This window comes from Dicentrarchus labrax, unplaced genomic scaffold, assembly GCF_905237075.1.
Source record: "Dicentrarchus labrax unplaced genomic scaffold, dlabrax2021, whole genome shotgun sequence".
In the NCBI taxonomy this organism is placed as follows: domain Eukaryota; kingdom Metazoa; phylum Chordata; class Actinopteri; family Moronidae; genus Dicentrarchus; species Dicentrarchus labrax.
Window position 1 is genome coordinate 14,852,117 of NW_026136719.1, and position 22,933 is coordinate 14,875,049.

Genomic DNA, 22,933 nt, shown 5'->3' on the forward strand with positions numbered 1-22,933 from the left:
CGTAACTATCAGCCCTCTCGCAATTTCCTGCTTCTCTCGCCCTCAGTCTTAGCATTGTTTTTTGCAACTACTGAATGTCAGTTTCATTGAGACCATAATATGTACACAGCTCTATTTGTGCCACCCCCCTCCAGCACTGTGCCTTTGAGTTTGACAGGGACTAATGGAGGAATGGATCCAGCTGGAGAAACGTGCTGAAAATCCAGCTTTCAGCTATTATCACCCCTCTATATCCCTCCCCTTGTCCCTTCCTTCCCCTCTTCTTTTTTCCTTCCTCTCTTCTTTCTATTTAACAGATGTCTTTTCTCTGTGAGGATTTTAAGGTCTGTAGCTGAAGTAATATGCTTTGGCAGAGCCAGGACTTGGTTTGTTTAAAGCCTTAGAGAGCTAAATGTCAATCAAGACTGTTTTCCTTCCAGCCCAGACACTTGAGGAATTTTGAGGGAGGGCGAGACACTCAGTGAGGGAGGATAGCTGGAGAAAACAGTGTGGTGATGGTGAAAAGAACACTTGTGCATTCATAATACTGCTTAAATAAATAATATTACAGTTTTTACCACAAAATTATTGGCTTCTGATTAGAATTACATCAGTTTGCAGGATCGCTGATCTCTAGTACTATATATATATCAGATTTACCACAGCAACCAAATAAACATTTTGTGTCATCCTCCTAGGGGTAATTAGAAGTATGATGTGTGTCGTTCATTTGAAGAATGGAGAGTTGACCTTTCAGGTATTTCCGTATTTCTCAGAAGTGAGGGTAAAAGAAGACCGTGAGTTAGACCATTGCAGTGGTTTCAATAATGCAGCCATTGTACTGGACAGTGCTTGCAAACAGGGAGTGGAGCCACAGAGTAAAGCCCTTTTTAATTTTTACCAATCTGCCTTTTTTCAAACCTTAAAGTCACAAGATGTTGGTAATGACCAAAGAATCAGATGAGTCCTGGAGAGTTTGCAGTCCAGCAGAATCTAGAAGTCAAGCTTCTGCCCTTCTGCAATGAAAAGACTGATTCAATGCAATTCAATGCACTCCTGCTTCTTCCTGTTTTTGGTGGTACACTGTGTGTGGCTGATTTGGGAAGAGTTAGCACAAGTTGTCCGGTGAGTGCATCAAAATTAGGTGCTGGTCTGTGCATAGAAAGAAGAAAGAAGGAAGAAAACTTCCTTTCAATGCCATGAAAAAGACCAAGTGGTGGTTGAAACATTGCTGATAAAATAAAATAATTGGAGCTTAGTGTGCGGTTACCTGCTTTTTAGGTAGAGACCAAAAGTAAATAACTTCCACATATCCAACCAATAGATTTGGGGCTCCAAGAAGAACTTTCTGGTACAGGCTGTTTGCTTCTTTGCTCACCCCAAATCCACCATGACCTGGAACAGTGACAATAAAATTGATGGAGTTGAGTTAAAAAGTTCTTCATATGGTATCTGTAAAATACATTTAGTATGATTTTTCTTAGTTTTTGTCTTACATTGATTTAACACATAATTTTCCTTGTGTCTGTTGTGCAGTCGCCTGGATGCGAACCACATTACTACAGTTCCAGACGACAGTTTTGAAGGCCTTCAGCAGCTGCGCCACCTCTGGTTGGACGATAACAACCTGACGGAGGTCCCCATCGGTTCCCTGAGACACCAGGCGAACCTTCAGGCTCTGACGTTGGCGCTCAACCGTATCTCATACATACCAGACAACGCCTTTGCAAACCTCACCAGTCTAGTTGTGCTGTAAGTTATATTAAGCTACTGTTCATATTGTGGTTAAGGATAATAATCAACGCAGTAGTGTAAAAATGTTTGTATTTGTTTCACAATACTTCACCAATCAGGTTTTGCCGCAATGTGCAAGGTGGATGAAAAAAACCATAGGCACCAAACTCTCCAGTGTATTCAGCTGTGTATGCTGAGCTGAATTCAGGTGCACTAAAAATAATATATTCATAGTCAATATAAACCTGAATCAAATACAGTATGGTGGTTTACCCCACCACTAAACAAAACTGAGAAATACCCAGAAGGACAAAATTTATAAAAGGATAGGTTGCCATGTTGAGAAACCATCAGGGACTGGATTCATTAGAAACATATTTAGACAATTAAACACCATGGCATTTTATCAATCAATGCTTTAGTGAGACGTCTCTTAAAAGCTACAACATCTTAGAAATAAACTGTTTCAGAGTCCTTAAACGTCACCAACAGCCAGGGTAACTTTGCATGTAGTCTTTATAGACCTATACACTAAATAGGTCAGCAGGAACAACCTGCTGGTCTACTTTTTTAAAAGCCATAATTAACCAGGGCACACTGACTGAGAACATGATGTTTACTAAAATGACCTGAGGGAGTAGCTGAAGAGTGACAGTCACTGGGTGTGAAGTAGATGAGGATATTTCTCAAGTTGAAAGCCAACACATGCAAATTCTGTGCAGTGTGACTATACAGTAATAGTTTTCATGTCTCTTCCTGAGCCATGGTGTATAATGAGTTTTTCAAATTCATGTTTAGGAATTTTTGGGGTAATTTCTCAAATTAACTAACTTGAAAATCTCCTAACTACCTGACTGTGTAATTACCATCCAGCTGGTAAAATATCACTGTACTGCTAGTGCTCCCCTCTAAATTAAAAAAGCTGTAATTCCTGTTTAGTTTTTCATACATCATCTACATTATTCTGTCACAACAAATCAATGCAAAGTACCTCTCCTTATGTTCTGCTTGAGCTCTGAATGTTTCCTCCGAGCGACTGCAAATCAGATTCCAAACACAAACATACTGTAGTATTTATTTCCACTGCTTACAGTTAATAAGTCAACAAAATGGGTTGCTGCTCATGCTCTGCTTTTTTTTTTTTTGCATGCAAGCACTTTTGCAGTGAACTGTGCCTTTGGGGTTTGAATTTGAATGTTAATGGCACTGCTAAAATCAAGATTATCCTGTTGTTTTATGCATTGTGGAAAATGCTAAAACCTTCAACAAGAGGAACTTACCAATATGCTGTGCATTACGAATCTGAGGGATTGTTGCAAACATGTTGCTGTTATACATTCACACAAGCGCGCACACACACACAGACACACACACTGAGTGGTATTGCTGCAGGGTTAGTATAAACACGTCAGGATAAACAGGAAGAAAAGACCTTGAATCTATTAGGCAAGGAAAGCCTTCTGCATATACACATACAGTACCGACACCTGATTCTGAAAACGCACTCTGTCTTTAAATTATTTATGGTAATTTTAACAAAAGCTGCACAACGACACTGGATGAATGTGAAAGATTATTTTCTGTAGTCATGGTTTAAAATATATGAATATATATGTCTGTTTAAAACGGCTTTTGATTTTCCAGGCATCTCCATAACAACAGAATTAAGGAGATAGGAGATAACTGTTTTGCTGGACTTGTGAACCTGGAGACACTGTAAGTGCATAGTCATACAGTAGTTGACGTGTGTGTGTGTGTGTGTGTGTGTGTGTGTGTGTGTGTGTGTGTCAGTTTGAGTGTGTTTGTGCTCGTGTTTGTGTGTGCTAACAGCTCCCCCACCCACCTCTGCTCCAGTCCTCCAGACATCATTGTGTCCACTTCCTCCTTTAATTGCTCTAGGATAAATAGAGCAAAGTACATGATGGTTATCAAATCTGCCCTCCCACTGTTCACTTCCTCCTGCCACACAGCTATGAAAAATATTTTAGTGACAAGCCTTACCTAATGGCAAACCGCTACTATGCAACACACAGACCTTTACAGGGTACTAGGGATGTCCTGGTACTTTTTTGTTCTGAATCTCAATCTGAAACATTTAAAATATCTGCAGGTACTCAGGTTGAGCCAGTATTTACATTTTCTAATGTAATAACAAAGCACACTGCACATGTAGCCACAAATTAGTAAAGGCAGGGATACAGTCCTGTATTATGGCTTTTCTGCAATGGTTTACAATGGTGTTTTATAGCCTATGGCGTTCTGTTGTGTTTTGTATCAAATCTGTGGAGAGAGGAGGTTGAGTTGCTGTGACAGGAAGGTTTGGTAAAGATTTAGGCTCCAAACGTTGCTAACATGAACAAAATACTGGCGGTCAAATGCAGTTTTACAGCAGCACTCCAGAGGCATTTAACACAAAACAGGTTAAAAACCTATTTTGCTGTCAGTGTGGGTACTGTATAATTAAATTTGCCGGCCTGCTTGTGTTGCTTCATGTTTTGCTACAACGACAACCCCTTTTTGATTAGTGATGGATTGGTGCTAAGTGATATTTGATTTGTTTCTTACTTGTGCAATAGAACATTTGAGAAATATCTCTTATACTGTATATGTCAGCATTTTATGTCAGTTTATGCAACTATTTTTAAATATTTTGTCTTGAAAAGAAAGCAATGTTGTTGGGAATCCTTTTTTATTTTTTGCAGTTTCCACAATATAAATGTTTTACTTTCTGCACACCCACAATGGCATTAAAATGTTTTTATATTCTGTGTAACCCTCCTGACAGTAGAATAAGCCACTATAAAACTATAAGGCCGAGTCATGCAAAAGGAAAAAATACTGGTAAACTGCCAGAAATCTTAATATCACTATGATGGATTATCATTTATGTCATTTATCAAGCAAAAATGCCAAACATTTGCCTATTCTGGTTTCTCAAATGTGAGGATTTGCTGTTTTACTCTGTTTTGTATGTAGTTAATCATACTACATAGACTATAAAAATACTAGTAATCCTAGGTATTAATAATTAGTGTGTGACTTGGTACTGACAGCAGTCACAGAGAGAATGTTTAACTGTAAACATTTTTGTTTGACTGTACTTTTAATGTAAATGAATGTGTTTTAGAGAGATGGATTTGTTACTGCAAAGTGGAAGGATAATACAGTGCTGACTTCCTGTGTGTCTCTCTCTGTCTCATCCTAGAGATCTTAACTTCAACAACCTGATGGTTTTTCCCAAAGCAATAGAAGCCCTGCCCAAACTCAAGGAACTGTGAGTACATCGTCCTGTGTCTGCTCCATGAGGGAAACATTTTGTACCGGCACTAAATTCAAGGACCCAACAACGTCACTATGAACTAAATAAGAGGAAAACTAGAGCACACATGCAAAGTAGAAAAACATTAGTAACCTGCCCTAATTTTTCATAAGTCTCAGTGAATTGTTTGAATACAAATCTTGAGTGGTTTTAAAATTCCTATTTTCATACAGACACCTCAGGTAAAAAAAGGACACATATCCTATTTATTATAGTATTATTATTACATAATTATCTGTCTGGGCTCTTATCTAGTAGATGTGATGATTGATTAAAGTGAAACAAATTAGTTTAAATCTTTTGCAACATGTTGCGACGTGCTTTATTGAATAGTCTTATTTCCTGATGATTAATCATTTAAAGGAACTGAACTGGAACTGTCAATGCCTTTTTGTATGTTATTTCATTTGTCATTTTTATTTCAACTTAACATATGTTGGATTTCACATAGCAAAGTGTCTTTACGCTGTCTCCCTGACATTCTTCCTGCAGGGGGTTTCACAGCAACGATATTGCTTCCATACCTGAAGGGGCCTTCCATAACAACCCTCTGCTGCGAACCATGTAAAGTCAAACTCTGATTCACTGACACTACTAAGAAGCAGACATAGTACACTAATAATTCAAATTTGCACAATGCACAATGTACAGTATGCTTTCTGAGAAGCATGCATACAGCATTAGCTGATACGTGATACGAGTGAGTCTTCAGTAGATGAATGTCCAGAAGATGGTGCCATTCTCGCATAGTAAATAATTTCGCTTTGAACTCTCCCCCTCTGCTCTCGCTGCCCTCCCAGACATCTTTATGACAACCCCCTGTCCTTCGTGGGTGCTTCAGCTTTCCAGAATCTGTCTGACCTGCACTCCCTGTAAGTCCCGCTGTCAGGCATGACTCCTGACAAAAAAGCAATTTAAGTGTGTTTTGAAGAGTCCTTGTTTCATCCATACCAACATGCTTTGATGTGTATTATTTCACTATTCCTCACCATGTGTGTTTCAGGATGTTGCGCGGGGCCAGCATGATGCAGGACTTTCCCATCCTTACATGGACTAACAACCTTGAGAGTCTGTGAGTGAACTTGGATGAAGCATCTGTTCTTGCTTGAGCTTTTGTGTGTCTCAGAAGTGACAGATGAGGTTTTTCCATTTCCAGGACCCTGTCGGGAACCAAGATATCATCTATCCCCGCTGATCTTTGTGAGGATCTGAAGTTGCTTCGGACGCTGTGAGAGACCTTTCCTTTCCTGTTACCTGCAGTAGCACTTAAAACATGTCTTCTACAAATAATCAGAAATTGTCCCAGTATAGTTTGATGGTTTTTAACAGTTACAGACAGAATTTGGATTCCCATTCATGCTAAAACTGTGGCATTTTAGAAAAGTCTACACACTGAGGTATAGAGAAATTGTTTATAGACCAATTCTTGAATGGTATATGACTAAAAATCCAACTTTCATTCACTCTTAATTCTTTGATTTTAAATGATCCCAGTTGTCTAATTGTTGCTGTTTGTTTTCCTCCATCAGAGACCTGTCTTACAATGAGATCAAGGAGCTACCATCCTTCCAGGGCTGCGTCCAACTGCAGGAGATGTGAGTGTTGAACATTGAGAAATCAGTTCTCAAATAATTTAAGTATAGCAAAGCCCAAACAATAGATTCTGTCTTAAGATTTATGTAATAATAAATAATTAAGACAATAAAGGTAATTATTTGCTTCTTAATCTGTTAAATTATCCTTTTAAATCTGCAGAAGCTTTCAGCACAACCATATTCAACAAATCGACAGGGACACTTTCCAAGGTCTCTCTTCTCTCCGTTTACTGTAAGTTCGCTCAGAAACACCCACAGTAACACACACTGGACGCTATCAAAATAAATGTTTTATGCCCGATTGTGAGTTGATTGTGTTGTGATTTGACACAGAGACCTGAGTAGAAATGAAATCCGAGTTATCCACAGAGACGCTTTCCTCACCCTCACCGCACTCACCAACCTGTGAGTATGACCTGTGTATTATTTTACCAGCTTACATCGTAGTGAGCACAGACCTCAAGCTACACATCAGCCTTTGGTTTGACTGTCTGCAATGTACAGGATTAAACTACGTGTGATCATTGTTTGCAGAGATCTCAGTATGAACTCCCTGACTGTGATTCCAACAACGGGGCTGAGCGTGCTCAGTCAGTTGAAGCTCTCAGGGAACCCGCAGATGAAAAATGTGCTGACTGCGAAAAACCTGCCTAAACTCAGGTGAGAAAAAACTTCTGTGGTCTCCTGTCAAGTTATGTTTTTTGAAGTTGAGACGACAAGGTAGAAACATTTAACAACAGGCGGTTTTGTGGCTGCTGGTGCCGACTATGTAAGTGCAACGTCCCATGTTCGATTCTAGCCAGGAACCTTTGTAACATGTTACATGCCTTATTAAAGTAGACACAGATACTGCCAATATCTAAAGATACATTTTCTGGAAAAGGGTCCTCTCTGGTACTGGTGTATTATTATTTTCCGCACCTTTTGTTTGTGAAAAAGGGGAAAAACATGTCTGCATTTTATAAATATACTGATTTTAAATGTATTACTTACTTACTTATTGCGTCTTATAATTTTACCACCTAAATTGTAAAGGCAGGGATACAGTCAGTCAGAAAATACTTTCCTGGGAAGTTTCTTAGGATGTTAACAATGGCTAAGAGTGCAGTGTTAAATTGGAATCATCCTGTGGAGAACAGAAAGTGTTATAACACAATTTATAATATATACTCTCTTATTACGTCTTTCTCCATCTGTTATGATTACGCGTCTGTGACAGACTGACGGAAAAACTGAAACAAACTGCACCTCCTCTCGTGCGTTGAATGAGAAAGCCAGCTGAATCTGTTTTCTCCACAATTGTCGACACACTATGGAAACATCCAAATATTATTGAAAAAAATCAGAAGGGCCAAATATTTGCGGACAAACACATTATTTATACTTTTCCTAATATGGTATTATGATTCTGGACCATCTGTATTATTATTATTATTATTATTATCATTAACACAAGCAGGATGTTGACAACCTTTCTCAATGATTATTGTTTGTTTGTAGGTCCATCTCTGTCCCTTATGCCTACCAGTGCTGTGCATTTGTTGGATGTGACTCAATGACGAGTTCTTCTGAGGAAAACGACGTAAAGAAATCTACAGGTGGGAATCCCGCAGTCAGAACCCTTTCCTTGGAACAGTTGACATGTTGGCTAAACTTTTTTGTTTTATTTACATACAAGTAACTAAAAATATTGACAGAGATTGTTATACATAAGCCTCCAGCTACGTGTGCATACTAACAGCGTTCTTTATTTCCAGACCACCAGATGTAGATGTAAGATATAAAGGTTTTGCTTTTTTAAATTTAACTCACTCTGGCATTAGATTAGAAGTTTTTTAAACAGTTTGCACATTGTGTGGCGCAGATGTATCTCTTTGTGCATCAGACATCAACATTAAAATAACTTTGACAAAATGACTATTATTAAATACTGACCTACATTTAGAAAAGGTGTGTATTTTGTGTGCACGTCTGTGCACATTTATGTGATTCAGATGCTTCAGTCGGTACTTAAATAAAACTACTTTACTATATGTGTTTTTACTGTATGATATTTAAATAACATTTTAGTTTAACACCATGGCATAGTAACAGAAAATGAATTTCAGGTTCTGGGCGATGATATTTATTTTCTTAGACAGTTAAGTTTGTAGTAATTTACTTTAACCATTGGTGATTATTATACAGCAGAAACAACAATTTGGAAAGTAAAACAGAAGCAGTTGTTAACATATTTCCAACTGTATACATCTGACTACTTTCTTTAGCAAGGCTACTATATTGGATTAAGACTGCCTTTTTAACATTTGTGTTTCTTACATTATATGTTGAATTTTAGGCGGAGAGGATGTGGAAAGAATCTCAATGATTATGCATTGCTCTCCTTCACCAGGTGAGCGTCAAACAGTTACATTTTCATAATGTGTCTGTGTTTACTTTTCCCAATCGATGTTGAAGAGCTTTCAGATCATCTAAAAACTAAACTGCTAAATTGAGTGTTAACTTAATCACCATTGTTTCTGTCTTCAGGAGCCTTCAAGCCTTGTGAGCACCTGCTGGGTAACTGGATGATTCGTCTGACAGTCTGGTTCATCTGCCTGGTGTCGCTGGTCTTTAACAGCCTGGTGCTGGTGGCCACCTTCTCCCCCACACACCGAGCAGCAGGCCATTTCCACTCCCTCACCCCGTCTCTGTCTCCAGCCAGGCTGCTCATGGGGCTACTGGCCCTGGCCAACCTGCTCACAGGCCTGTATGTTGGCGTGCTGACCGTGCTCGACATCGCTACCTGGGGCTCTTTCGCCGAGTTTGGTGTGTGGTGGGAGATGGGACCTGGCTGTCAGATCACAGGAGCTCTAGCCGTCTTCTCGTCAGAGTGGGCCGTCTTGTTACTCTCACTGGCGGCGGTGGAGCGCAGCGTGGCCGTGCGGGCGATTCTCGGGAAGGTCATGATGTCACCCAGGAGGAACGGCGGCAGCCATCGTGGATGCTGGAGAGGAGATCGGCGTTTCACCCTGGCCGCAGGACTGCTGGGGCTGCTGGCTGCTGCTGGAGCCTGCCTGCCTCTCCTGACCTCCAGCGACCAGTCCACCTCCCCTCTCTGCCTGCCCTTTGCCGGTGGTGAGAGTCCAGCTTTGAGTGTTACGGTTGTTCTGGTGCTGCTCAACGCTCTGGCTTACTTGTTCACTGCAGCCGTGTACACCCAGCTGTACTGCCACCTGGGCCGGGTGGAACTGGCAGATCCAGAGCAGACGGGTGCCCTGCGACACGTAGCCTGGCTCATCTTCACCAACTGCATCTTCTTCTGCCCTGTGGCAGCTTTCTCCTTCGCCCCTCTGTTGACTGGCTCTACGGCCGGTGGCCCAGAGATTGCCAAATCTGTCACCCTCATTTTCTTCCCGCTGCCTGCGTGCCTGAACCCAGTGCTGTATGTGTTCTTCAGCCCGGCCTTCAGGGAGGACTGGCTCAGACTGCGCGGCCGCGGAGGTTTGACCAGGGAGGTGAAGGCCGGCGCCGAAAGTCACAGGGACGATGGTGGCGGAGGGTCGGAGCTCACGGACGGAGGTTCTTCCACTCACCTGGGCTTTGACTGTGGGGTGTACTCACAGCTTTGTGGAGAGACAGTTGTATGCGAGCAGTGCGAGGCAGCGCTGCATGCCAGGACCTGCTCTTCTCCCTCGTCCTCCACAGTCTGTAGACACTTGGTGAAGTCTCACAGCTGTCCCACCCTCCTGGCGGGCGCTGCAGTTTGCCAGCGCGCCGAGGGGTTTTGGGCAGACAGCGGCACACCGTCGGCTCAGTCTGAGTACGCAGACGAGGGGGACTCGTTTGTGTCGGACAGCTCAGACCAGGTTCAGGCCTGTGGCAGAGCCTGCTTCTGTCAGAGCAGAGGCCTTCCTCTGGTACACTACTCATACAACATACCTCGAGTCAAGGACTAAGGACGCTTCAGAGCGCCAGTACGTCTGTGTGCACAGATCTCTCTGTCATGTGAATTTAGATGCTACGAGAATATGTAAACATTTTTATATAAAACAAAATGTGCCAACTACCCTGGTAAATGACTATTCAGCAAGCACTTATGTTTGTAATTACTGTGTAAACAGAGATGCAACCAATCATTTAAAGGGAACTTGGTATGCTTTTTGAACTTAGAGACCATTTCCAAGTGAGCTGAACTGAGCACATCCTGTTAGAAACTGGTTGACAAAGGAGCTTGCAAAAATAAGTCTTGCCACCAGTGCCTGCCTCTTGCTTTTGATTGGTGTACATGTCAGAAATGTTGTGATTTCTCTGTTTCACCTGTACTTATAAGCTTTTTAATTTTTAATTATCTTGTCAATGTTTAAAGCTTCGCCACAGAAACTGTTGATTTTATACTGTTGATTTTTTTTTTTTTTTTTTTTTTTACATAAATGTAGCAAATGTAATAATCATCCTAGACTTTTCTGTGTGAATGTAACTTTCAGGTGGTCTTCACACACCAGAGGGGAATAATATATCGTCAGCAATAACTTCTGCCCTACCCGCCTGTGATCATAATCTATCAGTGTGAGAACGGTATAAGTAAATGCCAGTCTATAATGAAAAAAACACTTCGATTTAAGTTACTAAGACTAAGAATGTGATAAAAGTAGCAGATGTCACTGTTTTAGCAACAACTATGCTTGGTGGTGGTAAAGATGTTATTTATTGTTTGAGCAGCAGGAGTGTCGGGGTGGAGACTATTTCAGCTGTATGAACGGTGGCCTTTGAATGATGAATATACAATACAGCCCAAGCATTCACTACAACAACAGCACCTCTTTTAATTCTTCACAATACTAGTACACACGTACTTTAGGTCTAGGTCATTATTTTCATTAGTCTGAAAGATAATTCCAGTTATTTTTAAATCTGGGCCCCTTTTTCTGAGTTTTTGCCATCATGCTGTTTTATTTGGATCAAACGTCTTTTCTGAACTGCAGAGCTACATATTCTGTTTGTCAGTGGGCCAAAAGACACATCAAACTTAACAAAATTACAGACATTTCCTTTTCAGTACAACAACACTTAAATGAGAACCGCTTTTATCTGAAGTTTAGATTATTTTTGGCTGACAGAACATTTGTTGACTAATGTCTTTGTTGAATATATTGTGTTTTTAGCATAAACTGTTTAAAATGAGTGCATCCTGTAAAAGTTTCGATCAAAAGCATAATTCAACATTTTGGGAATATGGAATATGCTTATTTGCAATACCACTTATCACATTTCAGTACACTTACTATGAAGTTACAGTCAGCAGCTAGTTGTATGTATATATATATGTATATATGTGTATATATATATGTATGGATTATGTTCGGACCCTCGGACAAAGTAAGGCTGTTTCATGTTTCCAGACCTCATGCTAAGCTACGTTAAGTGGCTGCTGGCTGTAGCACCATAATCTGCGTACAGATATGACAGCGGTAAACTTTGGTTCTATTTTGCCCCACAAATGTAAATAACTGTAGTTTTAATAACTGGAAATACAAAAACTGTAAATCAATTATATTCACACTATTTGGACTTGAGGACTAGAGTGATGGCCGACGTACGTTTCCGGTTGATTTAATCGCCATTAAACATAATTTGGCTTGTGAGCAACAGGTTAAACACATGAATACCGTCCAAGTTAAACACGTGAACGTAATCCCACTCTTCCACTTATTCCAACATGATGTAAACGCAGCACAAGACTGGCAGCCAGCTGAGTCAACAAGAACTTGTATAAGCGGTGCCAAAATGTATGAAATGGACCATTGTAATTGAAATGTGGGTGATCATTATTCAACAACAGATACTTAAAGACAAGTATCTGCAGTGTGTTTTTGAAATTAAAGGATTTTCTTTTTCTCTGTGTGTGTACGTGTGCATGCACATGAGCAGTCTGTGTACCTGTTGAGGTACTTGGAGCTCTACAGCGAAGTCATTGGCAAAGTTTTGACCAGAATATAAATGGACGTGATGGTACAAAAAGTCGGAAAATAAGTCCTGTGTTGAAAATAAGAGGAATTATCTTTAAACTAATTCACTGCCTCCAGTGTCTTTTCAATCCAGTTACATTATCAGCCAGTGACTCAAACACTCACTTCAGTCTGTACAACCCAGTCCTGTTGTAAAAGGTAATCAGAGCATTATTATATTGTAAAGTATATTAACGTAGATCTCGTTTCACCCTGAGAGCTGACCCGAGTGAGACTGAGTGTGACGAGGGATTGACTGATGTTTGGTGTGCTGGAGCATGACTGTACACATTAAGGTGGATACACCCTCGGAGCATGTATCCACAAGTGCACGTCATGTGAGTGCTCAGGAATTTAGGCAATGTAGGGAAATGTTTTCTTCCACCAACAAAACACTCGTGTCCTTTATAATAATGCGCCATTTAATTTTAATCTTCTGGACTATATTTTCTGTTTTCATGTAGACGTCGTCTTGACCGGGTGTGAACATTTTTACACTAACCAAAATGTCCGTTGATTGTTTGAGGTGTCTAATGTCCCATCTGGTGAAAATGTACAAATCTTTTAGTAGTTTGGTTATTGGTTTTTTGTATTTGTATGTAAATTATTTGAAAAGTAAACAAGTAATCAAGAATGGAATGCTAACTAAGGAAGCTACCTCCTCGACTGTAGTGGCTGCCAGCAGTGCTTTGTAAAAGAAAAGTCTGTTTTCGTTTGTTATTCTTTGCCTTCTTGGCTTCATGTTGACACACGTGGTTGTATATCATTTTAGATACGTGCAAATTTGTGGGAGGAATCTATGTACTGTATACTGTGATTTTTATTTTTTATTTTTAACCAAACTATAAACTATGAAATTTTTGTTCTATCTTTTATAGATACAAACTTGCAAAATAATACAGATAATAAAAGAATCTCACTTAATTTCAGTTCAGATTAAATCTTATTTGTAGTTTGCTTTTTGTTTTTCTTATGTGAGATCTCCCCAAGTTGTTTTATTCTGTTCAAGTAGAAAAATAATTCTATAAATTGTGAATGAATAAAATTGGAAGAACACAAGCCTTTTTATTTACCTTTGTGTTAAAAATTAAAACACTGCAGTGACCATTGTATACCACACCTGTCTTTCAAATGCAGCTTTGCTTTGTTTTAAGTTGCTGCGTAGATTGATTTTTGAGACTAAAGAAAATGATGTTCAGTGCAATGTGTCATAGAAAGGTAAGATCCCCTGAAAATGGAAATATCGACTCTAATCCTACATTTTTTTCTCCCAGACGGGTTCCTCATTGAACTCTGACGGATCAGTCTGACAGACCCTATGTGATCATGTTTGCACAGTGCTGGAAGTGTCTTCCAGCACTGTTTGAATCCTCGTTTGAACTCCGTCACGACTAACAGTCTTCTTGCCAAATGTGTGATTCATACTCCAAACTAAGTACCATCAAGTAGTCCAGCCACTAAAGAGAGATTGTGCGAACTCAGTTGGCAGTAAAGACAACAAAATGTCTCATTTCTGCTCAGAAAAATGTCCCAAGAAGTAATTTTTAGGCATAACAGATATCAATGTCGGTCGGCCCATTACTTTGGTCCAAACTGAATATCTCAACAACTATTGGATGAATTGCTATAAACCTTTGCACAGACATTATGGTCCCCAGAGGATGAACCAATAATCCTGGCTTTCCCTCTAGCGCCACCATGAAGTCAAAGTTTAACATTATCCCATGAAATATCTCAACATACACCAGAGAGATTGGGCGGAAAATTGGCACAGACATTCATGGTTCCCAGACGATGTATCCTAATGACTTTGGTGAACCCATAACTTTTCCTTTTGCACCATCAGGAAGTTGACATTCGTGGTTTTGAATTAACTATCTCAACAATTGGGTTGGTTGCCATGAAATTTGGTACACACCTTCATGCCACCTCCAGGAGAAATTCTAATAACGTTGGTGATTCCTTAACTTTGCATCTAGCGCCATCATAAGGACAAAACACTTGGGTGGATGATAAAATAGCTACAAAACTAATGACATTCCCAACAGCCTCAGCTGCACTTTGTGTTCAGTGCTAATTGAACACTATTGAAAATAATAAAGTGTAATGTATAAGTAACATTACGACTACATGACTTTAACTCGTAACAGAGTATTTCTACATTGTTACTTAAGTAAAAGATCCGAGTACTTCCCCCACCATTGCTCACAGAGCTAGCTATAGACTTGGTCTTGTTTACCAGTTGAAGTTGCCCATGCAAACACAATTTAGGGGTGAAATTGTCTAAATGTAGACATTTCCGAGTCAGTCAACATGTATGAGGCAATTTCTGCCATTCAGTGGACTTTCCCTTCGCCTCCAGCTACAAGTCACGTTGTCCACCACTGCTGGCTCCCGTCACTCGAGTAGTGAGCTGTTACTTGGTGATGAGCGAAAAATAACCTCTGGGACTGTATAAAGAAACAGACGTGAAATTTGATGCGTCCTGTTTGGCTTTGAACCGTGTAGCCTTTTCACTTGTAATTTGTGGATTTTGGTGAAAACCCCACGTCAAAACACCTGGCAAACACGGAATTTACATTCGAGGCATCAAAGGAATAACTGTCGAGTGATGTTACAGCAGCTCCCACTTGACGAACCCCGCCATGTGTTCCACTTCACTGACACTTGTCCTCAGTGTAAAAGGACATCTCAGCTATTCCAGCCCTTCATACACATCCCTCTGTGGCGTGCACATTAGGCACATGCCTTACACCTCTGGCTTTAGCGAGGCTTTGTTACAATAAAACTAAGCCCCCGACAACTCTTGTCCATTCCACTGGACTTCTCAGTATCAGTGGCATGCTTTTTGCGTTTTCTGAATACCACGACAGTTATAGCTACCATGATGGCAATTTGGGAAACTGGCCTCCACCTGCGCGCCATTACTTTTACTTTGGCATAATGGCATTACTTGATAATATAAATGAATGAAATCACTCACTCTTGTGTTGTTGAAGCATTTATATTGAACTTTGTAAGCACTCAAACAAATCCAAACACTTTAACCCATTTCCTGTCTATCGGCTGATTAGGAGAGGTAAGTCATTTTCATAAATATTGCTACTTTCTTTTGACTGTAGAATAGAGAGACAAACCATGAATTATTACATATTAAATAACACATAACAGCAAATGCAAGCATGAGACCCAGTCGGTTCAGTAATCGGTGTTACATGATACTAAACGTAGCAGTGAGGATGAACAGATGTAAGATGGTTGCAGGAGAGGAGAGAGGTGCAAAAACAAAAGAGAAAAAAAGCTAAACACAGTTTGTGATGCAGGTGAAGAGTTTATCATGACACAAACAGTCAACATGCAGGAGCCACTGGAGAGAAATCGATCTTCTCTTCGGTCAGCAGCTCGAACTTCTCACTTCTTTTCTTTCTTTTCCTCTTTCTTTTCTTCTTTAAAAATCTGAGCTGTAAGCCAGGAAGATAAGAATTAAATTAGTTTAACATTTTTCAAAAGCAAATACAAACTACATAGTGTCACTATTTTGTATTTTGACTTAAACCTGCAACAGATAGAACTGATTTTTTTTCCACTTGGGGGCAGCAGAAACAAGGTGTGACATATTATCATCTGCTTTTCTAAAACACGTTAGCAAACCTATTTACACATCCAGCTGCCATAGAGCAATATTCACTCTCTTTCAGCTCTGTTTTGGGTCTCCTCCAACTCCTGAGGGGAATATCTGGCTCTTTAGCTGCTAAATGCTCCATTATGTTCATCAGCTAGTTGTTAACTGTGTCTGCCGTTTGGTGCTGAGCTATGAGAGCAGTGACAGTGAATCAAAACACTCAAAAAACAAAACAATGACCTAAAAGACACCCTCTCGGATACTTACGGCGAACCTCCAGTTTACACTCTACTACGTCTTCTCCGCTGTCGTTGACTGCTTTGCACGTATACACTCCCCCATCGAACAGACAAGGCTTACGGATCTCCAGCGTCAGAACACCTTGCTTACTGAGCATACGGTACTTTGCTTCATTTGAGATGTCCATCTTGTTTTTGTACCAGGTCACTTTGGGCTAACAAGGCGGGACAGAGTGTTACAGTATGTCAGGTGATATTTTACACAATCTGCAATAATAATAATCCCTAGATTTATGCAGTGGATGCTGTTTCACTGAGGATGGAGAGTTTATTACTTGCTACTAATCTCCCAAATGTCTGCATGAAACTGTATGGTTGAAAACTCAGTGAGTGGATCTTTAGTTTGGATTGTTCTGCTATTCCAAATGTCAAGAGTGAAGTTTATTTATGGTTGAAAGCTCTGGAAAAAAACTATAAGATGGACCTTGAGTAGCTTGGTCAAAATATCTCCCCCTAAATAAATTTTTTTACAATAAAAATGATTAAAAAAAATAATAAATTGACAATTGATCACATCCATTTTTTTTGTTTCTGTGATTGAATTTGATCACAAATACCTTCTCATGCACATTTTCATGTAATGACCTAAACTGACCTTCGGTATTCCTCTGACTGAGCAGCTCAAGGTGGCGTTGTATCCCGCTATGACCGACCGGTTCACCAAAGGATGCGTGAACTTCGGAGCCTCTGAGAAGTCATGTTCCTTGTGGGAGGGCGGCTTGTACGCAATACCTGAGGAGACAGGCACAATTTTCTTCTGCATTTATGACGACTACTCCAATTTCACATCCAACATCTATACTTGCAGGACATCATAACTGTGTGGTACTAAATGTGTATGTGCAGTCGGGACCCACCTGTTTTCTGGATGTAAGCGCTGTCTTTCGTGGTGCAGGGCTCGGGGCTGAGGCCCACCAGATTGATGGCAAAGACTCTGAAGATGTACTCATTCCCCATGATGAGGTCAGACACGACGCTGTGGGTTCGCCTGTACTGTTCGTAGACTGTATACCACTCCTTCACATGAATCACACAAAAATGTTTCAGATTTAGTTTTTCCAATTCAATATATAATTTATGTTGTACAAGTAGACAGTTAAATTAAAACAAAATACATAATGAATGCTTCCATACAGGACATGAGGGGGTCACTCAATGACTTGATGTGAATCCTGTGCTGTGGTCTTCAAAGTTGATCTCAACCCAACTTATTTTTGTCTTTCTTTATAAATCGTTTTATTGGTTTTACACCAGTATTGTGAGCAGTAAACAGTGGCAATATCTAGGATATCGGATTGGACTGGTCTCTGATTTGACAGACCTGAAGAAACCTGACACCTGAACTAGAACAAGAACACAAACCCACCTTCGCTTCTCTTAACTCCTAGCCAATCCCACATCCATTAACCCCTCCCACCCACATTCCCATGTCCTCTAAATGGATGGTAGCCTTATCCAGATAGGCTTCCAGATGTTGTCAAAGGGTCTGTCTGTAAGTAATAGATTTTATATTGATGTGTTTAGCAGCACTCTGTGTCATCAAAACACCAAATGAGGGAATATTTTCGTGTTCATCCCTCCGGTAGAGTTTCAGAAATGATCAATACAACATTTTTAAAAAAATTCCAAAAACACATTTAAAGCGAGACTGGAAAATGCTACTTTATACATGTATTTTTAACCTAATTAATCCAATACATGTTTAACTTCATATTTAAAACAATTAAAGGCCTGAAATTCAGTTTATTGAACTGTGGACACCCTGATAAATTGATATTGTTTGTACTCAGAAAAATTATATTTATTCATTCAAATATGGCAAATAAATTCCTACAATAATGAGATATAACTGATTTGATTTCAAAATACCATCGTAATCCACGTGAAACTAAAGGAGCTGTGTGTGTGATTGCTCTTAGGTTAAATGTATTTATCAAGGTACAAGAATGAAATAGGATATGGGTAGATTTAAACTACATGTGCCCTCAGCACTTTTATATTTATCCACTTTTATGTCTGACATCTATCAGGTACACAGTATATTGTTATTGGTAACATGATAATCAACATCCCCGTGCTTGCTATAAAGAGATGCATGTGAAATTAATTTGATCTAATAATGACTACAGTGAAACATGAACCATCAGCCGAGCTGGGCAGGAGAACAATGGCCCTGCGTCACTGTGCAGACAATCCGGACCAGGTCAAGGCTACGAGGATCAGATTAGGACATTCCTGGCCGACATTGTTCCTGGCAGCTCGAGGTGGAGGATGGTGCCAGTTGGAGTTCTTGCCAACAGGCCCATAATGCATCACTCCTGGCCCACAGAAGAGACTGCGTGCTCAGCATTGGCTGATTACAGCATATATGTGTCACAAGGGACGCTAAAATATCCCTCTGTGTCCATGCAGCATTCATCCTACCACATGTACCCAGACACTCATTCATGCTAATAGAGACTAAATGCCTGCAATGGATCAGTTTCAGTGAACAAGAAGCTATGAGCTATAATGACATGGCGACCATCGCTGTCCTCTAAGAAGACCTCTGGACTCGAGACCGGAGTTCGGCCTGGCCCAAATGACTTTCAATTTCATTGGTATGGGTAGTAGAGGACTGCACTGGGATCAGTTCCCACAAGACCCAGGGCAAATCTCGCGGGAGCAGAGTGGTTTTAACTTTGTTGCGGGCGAGAGCAGGTGGTCAAAAAGTAAACTAAAAAGATTTAGTATGTGACCACCAGAAGGATGGAGACAAAGTCAACAAATTAACTTGGAAAGAAGATGCTGAAATGTATTCAGATTCGGACCCAAGATGGATCATAGTGGTACCAAATAATCAAGACCAGATGTTACCACCAACAGTGGCAGCCAGTGTTTGAATCTGTCTGACAGTCTTCTGGGCCCATTCAGATTTGGTCTCTTTTCTTGGAAAATTAGTTTATCTACATTTGGTTCAAGAAGGTTTACATCTGGCTAATTGCGGTAAAAGTGATTTAATTTGAAGATAATTGCCCACCATCAACATAAGAATCTTGTTTTAAGCTTCAATTGAATGTAATATTAAAACAGATGTAAGCTTTGTTGCAAGGCCCTCAAGGGTGTAGAGTCTCACCATGGTCTTCTTGTCAGCTTTCTGAATGGTGTAACCAGTTATTTCACAGTTACCGTTGTCCTTTGGCGGCTTCCACTCGAGTGCCACATTGAAACCCCAGACATCAATGATCTTTAGAGCCTCAGGGGGCCCTGGGAGATCTACAGTGGAGAAATATGATTTGAACTTTCCACTGGCAAAACCACTGCATGGTCGATGAATGCTAGAGATTGTTTTCGTTGTTGTTAATACCCACAGCTAATATGCTATGTGTGTTCGCTCCTGCTTACCAACAACCTGCAGTGTGACACTTGCTGTGTCTTCCACATTCTCAATCTGCACCTGAAGATCATATTTCCCCGAGTGTTTTCTGTCTGTCTTGCGGATGAAGAGGATCGTATCCACATCGCTGTTCCGGACACATGCGAATGTGGGGAGTAGGGGCTCCCCATCTTTGCTCCATGTAACCTTTGGCCTGGGCTTACCCTGTGTGACAAGTAAAGACAAGACGACAAAGATATTCATTAAAAATGCTATGTTTCCATTTACAAATAATACATGAACAAAAGTGAGCTTTAAACAAAATCCACTGATAATCTATCTTCAAAAACATTATTCTTTTTTTAAGGAAACCTTGCCAAATCTGGCTGTAGTATGTTGGTCAGTCTGTCACTACACCACTTTGCTCCAGAGTGTAAAACAACAAACATTCATGGTCCTCAAAGGATGAACCCGCATGACCTGATGCCACCAACAGGTCAAGATTTCCCCTGAACATTTGACTTAATTATTGAAAGTTATGTTATGTCAAAATAAAGGTATGTATGATTATGTTAGCATTCTAGGTAAAAACATGGTCTTTCCTCTGCCACCACCTTCAACAAACTTCACATTTTCGGTATCGAGCTGGATTAAGCACCCACATTTTGTTTTATGGTTTGCTGTCAGAGCCTCTCTCTGTCACTGTTTCATAACTTTAAAAAGACAATCTTACTGTCCATTTTTGATGACTTTGAAGTCAATCTTCAGCAGGACAAGGGGAGGCAGACTATGTTTACATTGATGATGGTTGGTGCTCAAACGCAGTCAAAGTGGATGGACACAATTTCTTCGGTATGTGGTTGCTGCTCTTTACATTACAACAGACGCAAATTCTAATTGATGTTATTCGAACTTAATTGTCTGTTGTCTTCTATGTTTGTGTACCATGAAGGGTCTACAACCTTCTCTTCATTGTGGAACCTTGTGTTGTATAATGACAAAACAAATTACCTCGTACCTTTCTGCATTTCTCAGCTTTACCCAAGTTACTGGTTGATTTTAATGTTTTGTGTGGGAATAGTAACTCAGTCTCTGGTGTTTATACTGTATTCAGAATAAAGCACCATGGTGTTTTATGATGATTTCAAGAAGGTGTCTGATTGATTTATCCTAATGGTTACTGCACCTGGAATGGGATCACAAGGTTGACAGTGTCTCCAACTTTCTTCATCAGAGTCTGGCGGAGATTTCTTGGGACCCAAATTTTAGGTCGTTCTGTGAAAGAAAAAGCACAAAATAAAAGGCATGACAGGTTATGAAAAAGAGAAGGGAGTTTAAATGAGACAATAAGGCCCAGTTGCAGATGTTGAAACTTAGGGAGCAGGAGCAGATGAATAAATACTAACGCATTATCTCTCTGATGGTGACATGTTGAGCCAGAGTGGTGGGAGCACTGGGTCCTGCCATGTTGTAAGCTCGGACACGGAACTGCAGCTTGTCTCCGGTGGTGAGATCTCTGATGATCAACGATGTCCTGTCAGTCAGACCCTCAATGGCTGGTATCCATTCATCTGCTGCGACCAGAAAACACACAGCAACAAATTACAATAACATAATTCACTTGACTGCAATTGGAACAAAAGTTAAATATAGAGATAGAAGTTCATCTGAGCCTCTATTTTGTTAGCAGATCAGCAAGTTAAGATATCTGAAGTAGATAATTACAAAGGTTAATGTGATCATACTGATGGCCCAGACGCACCCCTAGAGCAAAAGAATACAGGAAAGATGGCTCAGGTATTTATCTAAACTGACATGTTGAAAGAACCATGAAAACACTAAACTTTTATGCTTCTTGTATTTATTTTGCCCTGACCTGCATAGCTGATAGCCTCTGGGGTTAAAGATTCATTGTGAAATCGATGTATGTCCTATTGTTCATGTTCATTTTGTATTAATAAAACACAGAGTGACCACATAGTGAGTGTGGCACACATATTTGGGGCATATACTGTATTTTGATTTGACTTTATTGGATAGAGTGGGAAAGACGTGTGTGACATATGCAGCCAGGGATGTTGTGTTTACATGGTATTTTAACCATTCAGCTACCTGGGTAGAAATGTTTTCATTCTCTTCCCAACTAACAATAACTTTTAGTAATCTGACTGCCCCCGTGTGCCTAAATGAGTTGCTGTGCTTCACTGCGATTAACTGATGTCTTTGATGGTATATGCTATAAAAAACCTTCCTTATCAAAAGCATGCAGGCATGTGGCTCCAACACTTACTGCCCTCCTTGCAGTACTCAACCCCATAACCCTCGAGTTCAGCTGCGCCGATCCTCTCAGGCCGCCGCCACTTCAGTGAGATCGAAGTGTCACTGATGTCGTCGACGCACAGTCCGATGGGCGCACTTGTGGGAGCTGAGAGTGAGGCAGAGGGCAGATAAATGGGCTCTGTTAGTCAGTTAAAGCATTACCGAAATAAATTCAGAATTAATTAATGGACTAGTGGATGAACCTGATCGGGAATTAACAAATTATGTAATGTAACAAAAAGCCTCCCAGAGCTTTGTAACAGCAAACAGTGCTTCAGTGCTATTACTTTTGTTATCCCCTGTTCCATAGCAGCAGTATTATCTATTCACAACGTTTCATTTCATACGTACAGTATCTTCATAAACCACCATCAAATGACGAATGAGCGTGTACAGCAGAAGACATAAAACAGAAATAAAACAAAATAACATGCACATACAAACAGCATCAGAAACAATCACAGACATTTGGACTAAAAGTCAAGTTATTGTGAGTTTTTAAAGTCATATGGTGCAAAGTACTGCTCAAATTCAGTATTTACTGGTGGTGCATTAAGAGTTAGTTAGTCAGTCCTGGGATCTGTTCTGATGAGTTAGTTTTAAAAGAAGTGATAAACTGAGGCAGACATGGACCTTTATAAACTGACTGTGTGGTTCTCTTTTTGTCGATAGTGAGGACCAGGCTACTCTTTCATATAATACACAACGATTAGAACGATGTTTT

At 40.2% G+C, this 22,933-nt stretch overlaps 2 protein-coding genes across 3 annotated transcripts in view; one reads left to right on the forward strand and one right to left on the reverse strand.

The window, feature by feature from the left end:
- The window catches only part of lgr4 (leucine-rich repeat containing G protein-coupled receptor 4), a 31,970-nt gene extending 18,297 nt beyond the window's left edge, over nucleotides 1–13,673 (forward strand). Inside the window, exons 5-18 of one of the 2 annotated variants that reach the window (XM_051379815.1) lie at nucleotides 1,516–1,731; nucleotides 3,358–3,429; nucleotides 4,919–4,987; nucleotides 5,525–5,596; nucleotides 5,833–5,904; nucleotides 6,036–6,104; nucleotides 6,189–6,260; nucleotides 6,562–6,627; nucleotides 6,788–6,859; nucleotides 6,961–7,032; nucleotides 7,162–7,287; nucleotides 8,128–8,225; nucleotides 8,966–9,019; nucleotides 9,157–13,673. In XM_051379815.1, coding sequence (XP_051235775.1) covers nucleotides 1,516–1,731; nucleotides 3,358–3,429; nucleotides 4,919–4,987; nucleotides 5,525–5,596; nucleotides 5,833–5,904; nucleotides 6,036–6,104; nucleotides 6,189–6,260; nucleotides 6,562–6,627; nucleotides 6,788–6,859; nucleotides 6,961–7,032; nucleotides 7,162–7,287; nucleotides 8,128–8,225; nucleotides 8,966–9,019; nucleotides 9,157–10,565 — 2,539 coding nt within the window. In that variant the 3' untranslated portion in view covers nucleotides 10,566–13,673. The remainder of the gene's footprint in view (nucleotides 1–1,515; nucleotides 1,732–3,357; nucleotides 3,430–4,918; nucleotides 4,988–5,524; nucleotides 5,597–5,832; nucleotides 5,905–6,035; nucleotides 6,105–6,188; nucleotides 6,261–6,561; nucleotides 6,628–6,787; nucleotides 6,860–6,960; nucleotides 7,033–7,161; nucleotides 7,288–8,127; nucleotides 8,226–8,965; nucleotides 9,020–9,156) is intronic. The other variant, XM_051379816.1, reaches the window with a different exon arrangement.
- Nucleotides 13,674–15,599: 1,926 nt separating this feature from the next.
- Nucleotides 15,600–22,933, reverse strand: part of mybpc3 (myosin binding protein C3) — a 34,070-nt gene continuing 26,736 nt past the window's right edge. Inside the window, exons 25-33 of the mRNA XM_051379836.1 lie at nucleotides 22,181–22,315; nucleotides 21,297–21,464; nucleotides 21,077–21,165; nucleotides 19,920–20,115; nucleotides 19,651–19,790; nucleotides 17,393–17,552; nucleotides 17,131–17,267; nucleotides 16,504–16,690; nucleotides 15,600–16,075 (exon numbers count right to left, since the gene is read on the reverse strand). Coding sequence (XP_051235796.1) covers nucleotides 16,026–16,075; nucleotides 16,504–16,690; nucleotides 17,131–17,267; nucleotides 17,393–17,552; nucleotides 19,651–19,790; nucleotides 19,920–20,115; nucleotides 21,077–21,165; nucleotides 21,297–21,464; nucleotides 22,181–22,315 — 1,262 coding nt within the window. The 3' untranslated portion in view covers nucleotides 15,600–16,025. The remainder of the gene's footprint in view (nucleotides 16,076–16,503; nucleotides 16,691–17,130; nucleotides 17,268–17,392; nucleotides 17,553–19,650; nucleotides 19,791–19,919; nucleotides 20,116–21,076; nucleotides 21,166–21,296; nucleotides 21,465–22,180; nucleotides 22,316–22,933) is intronic.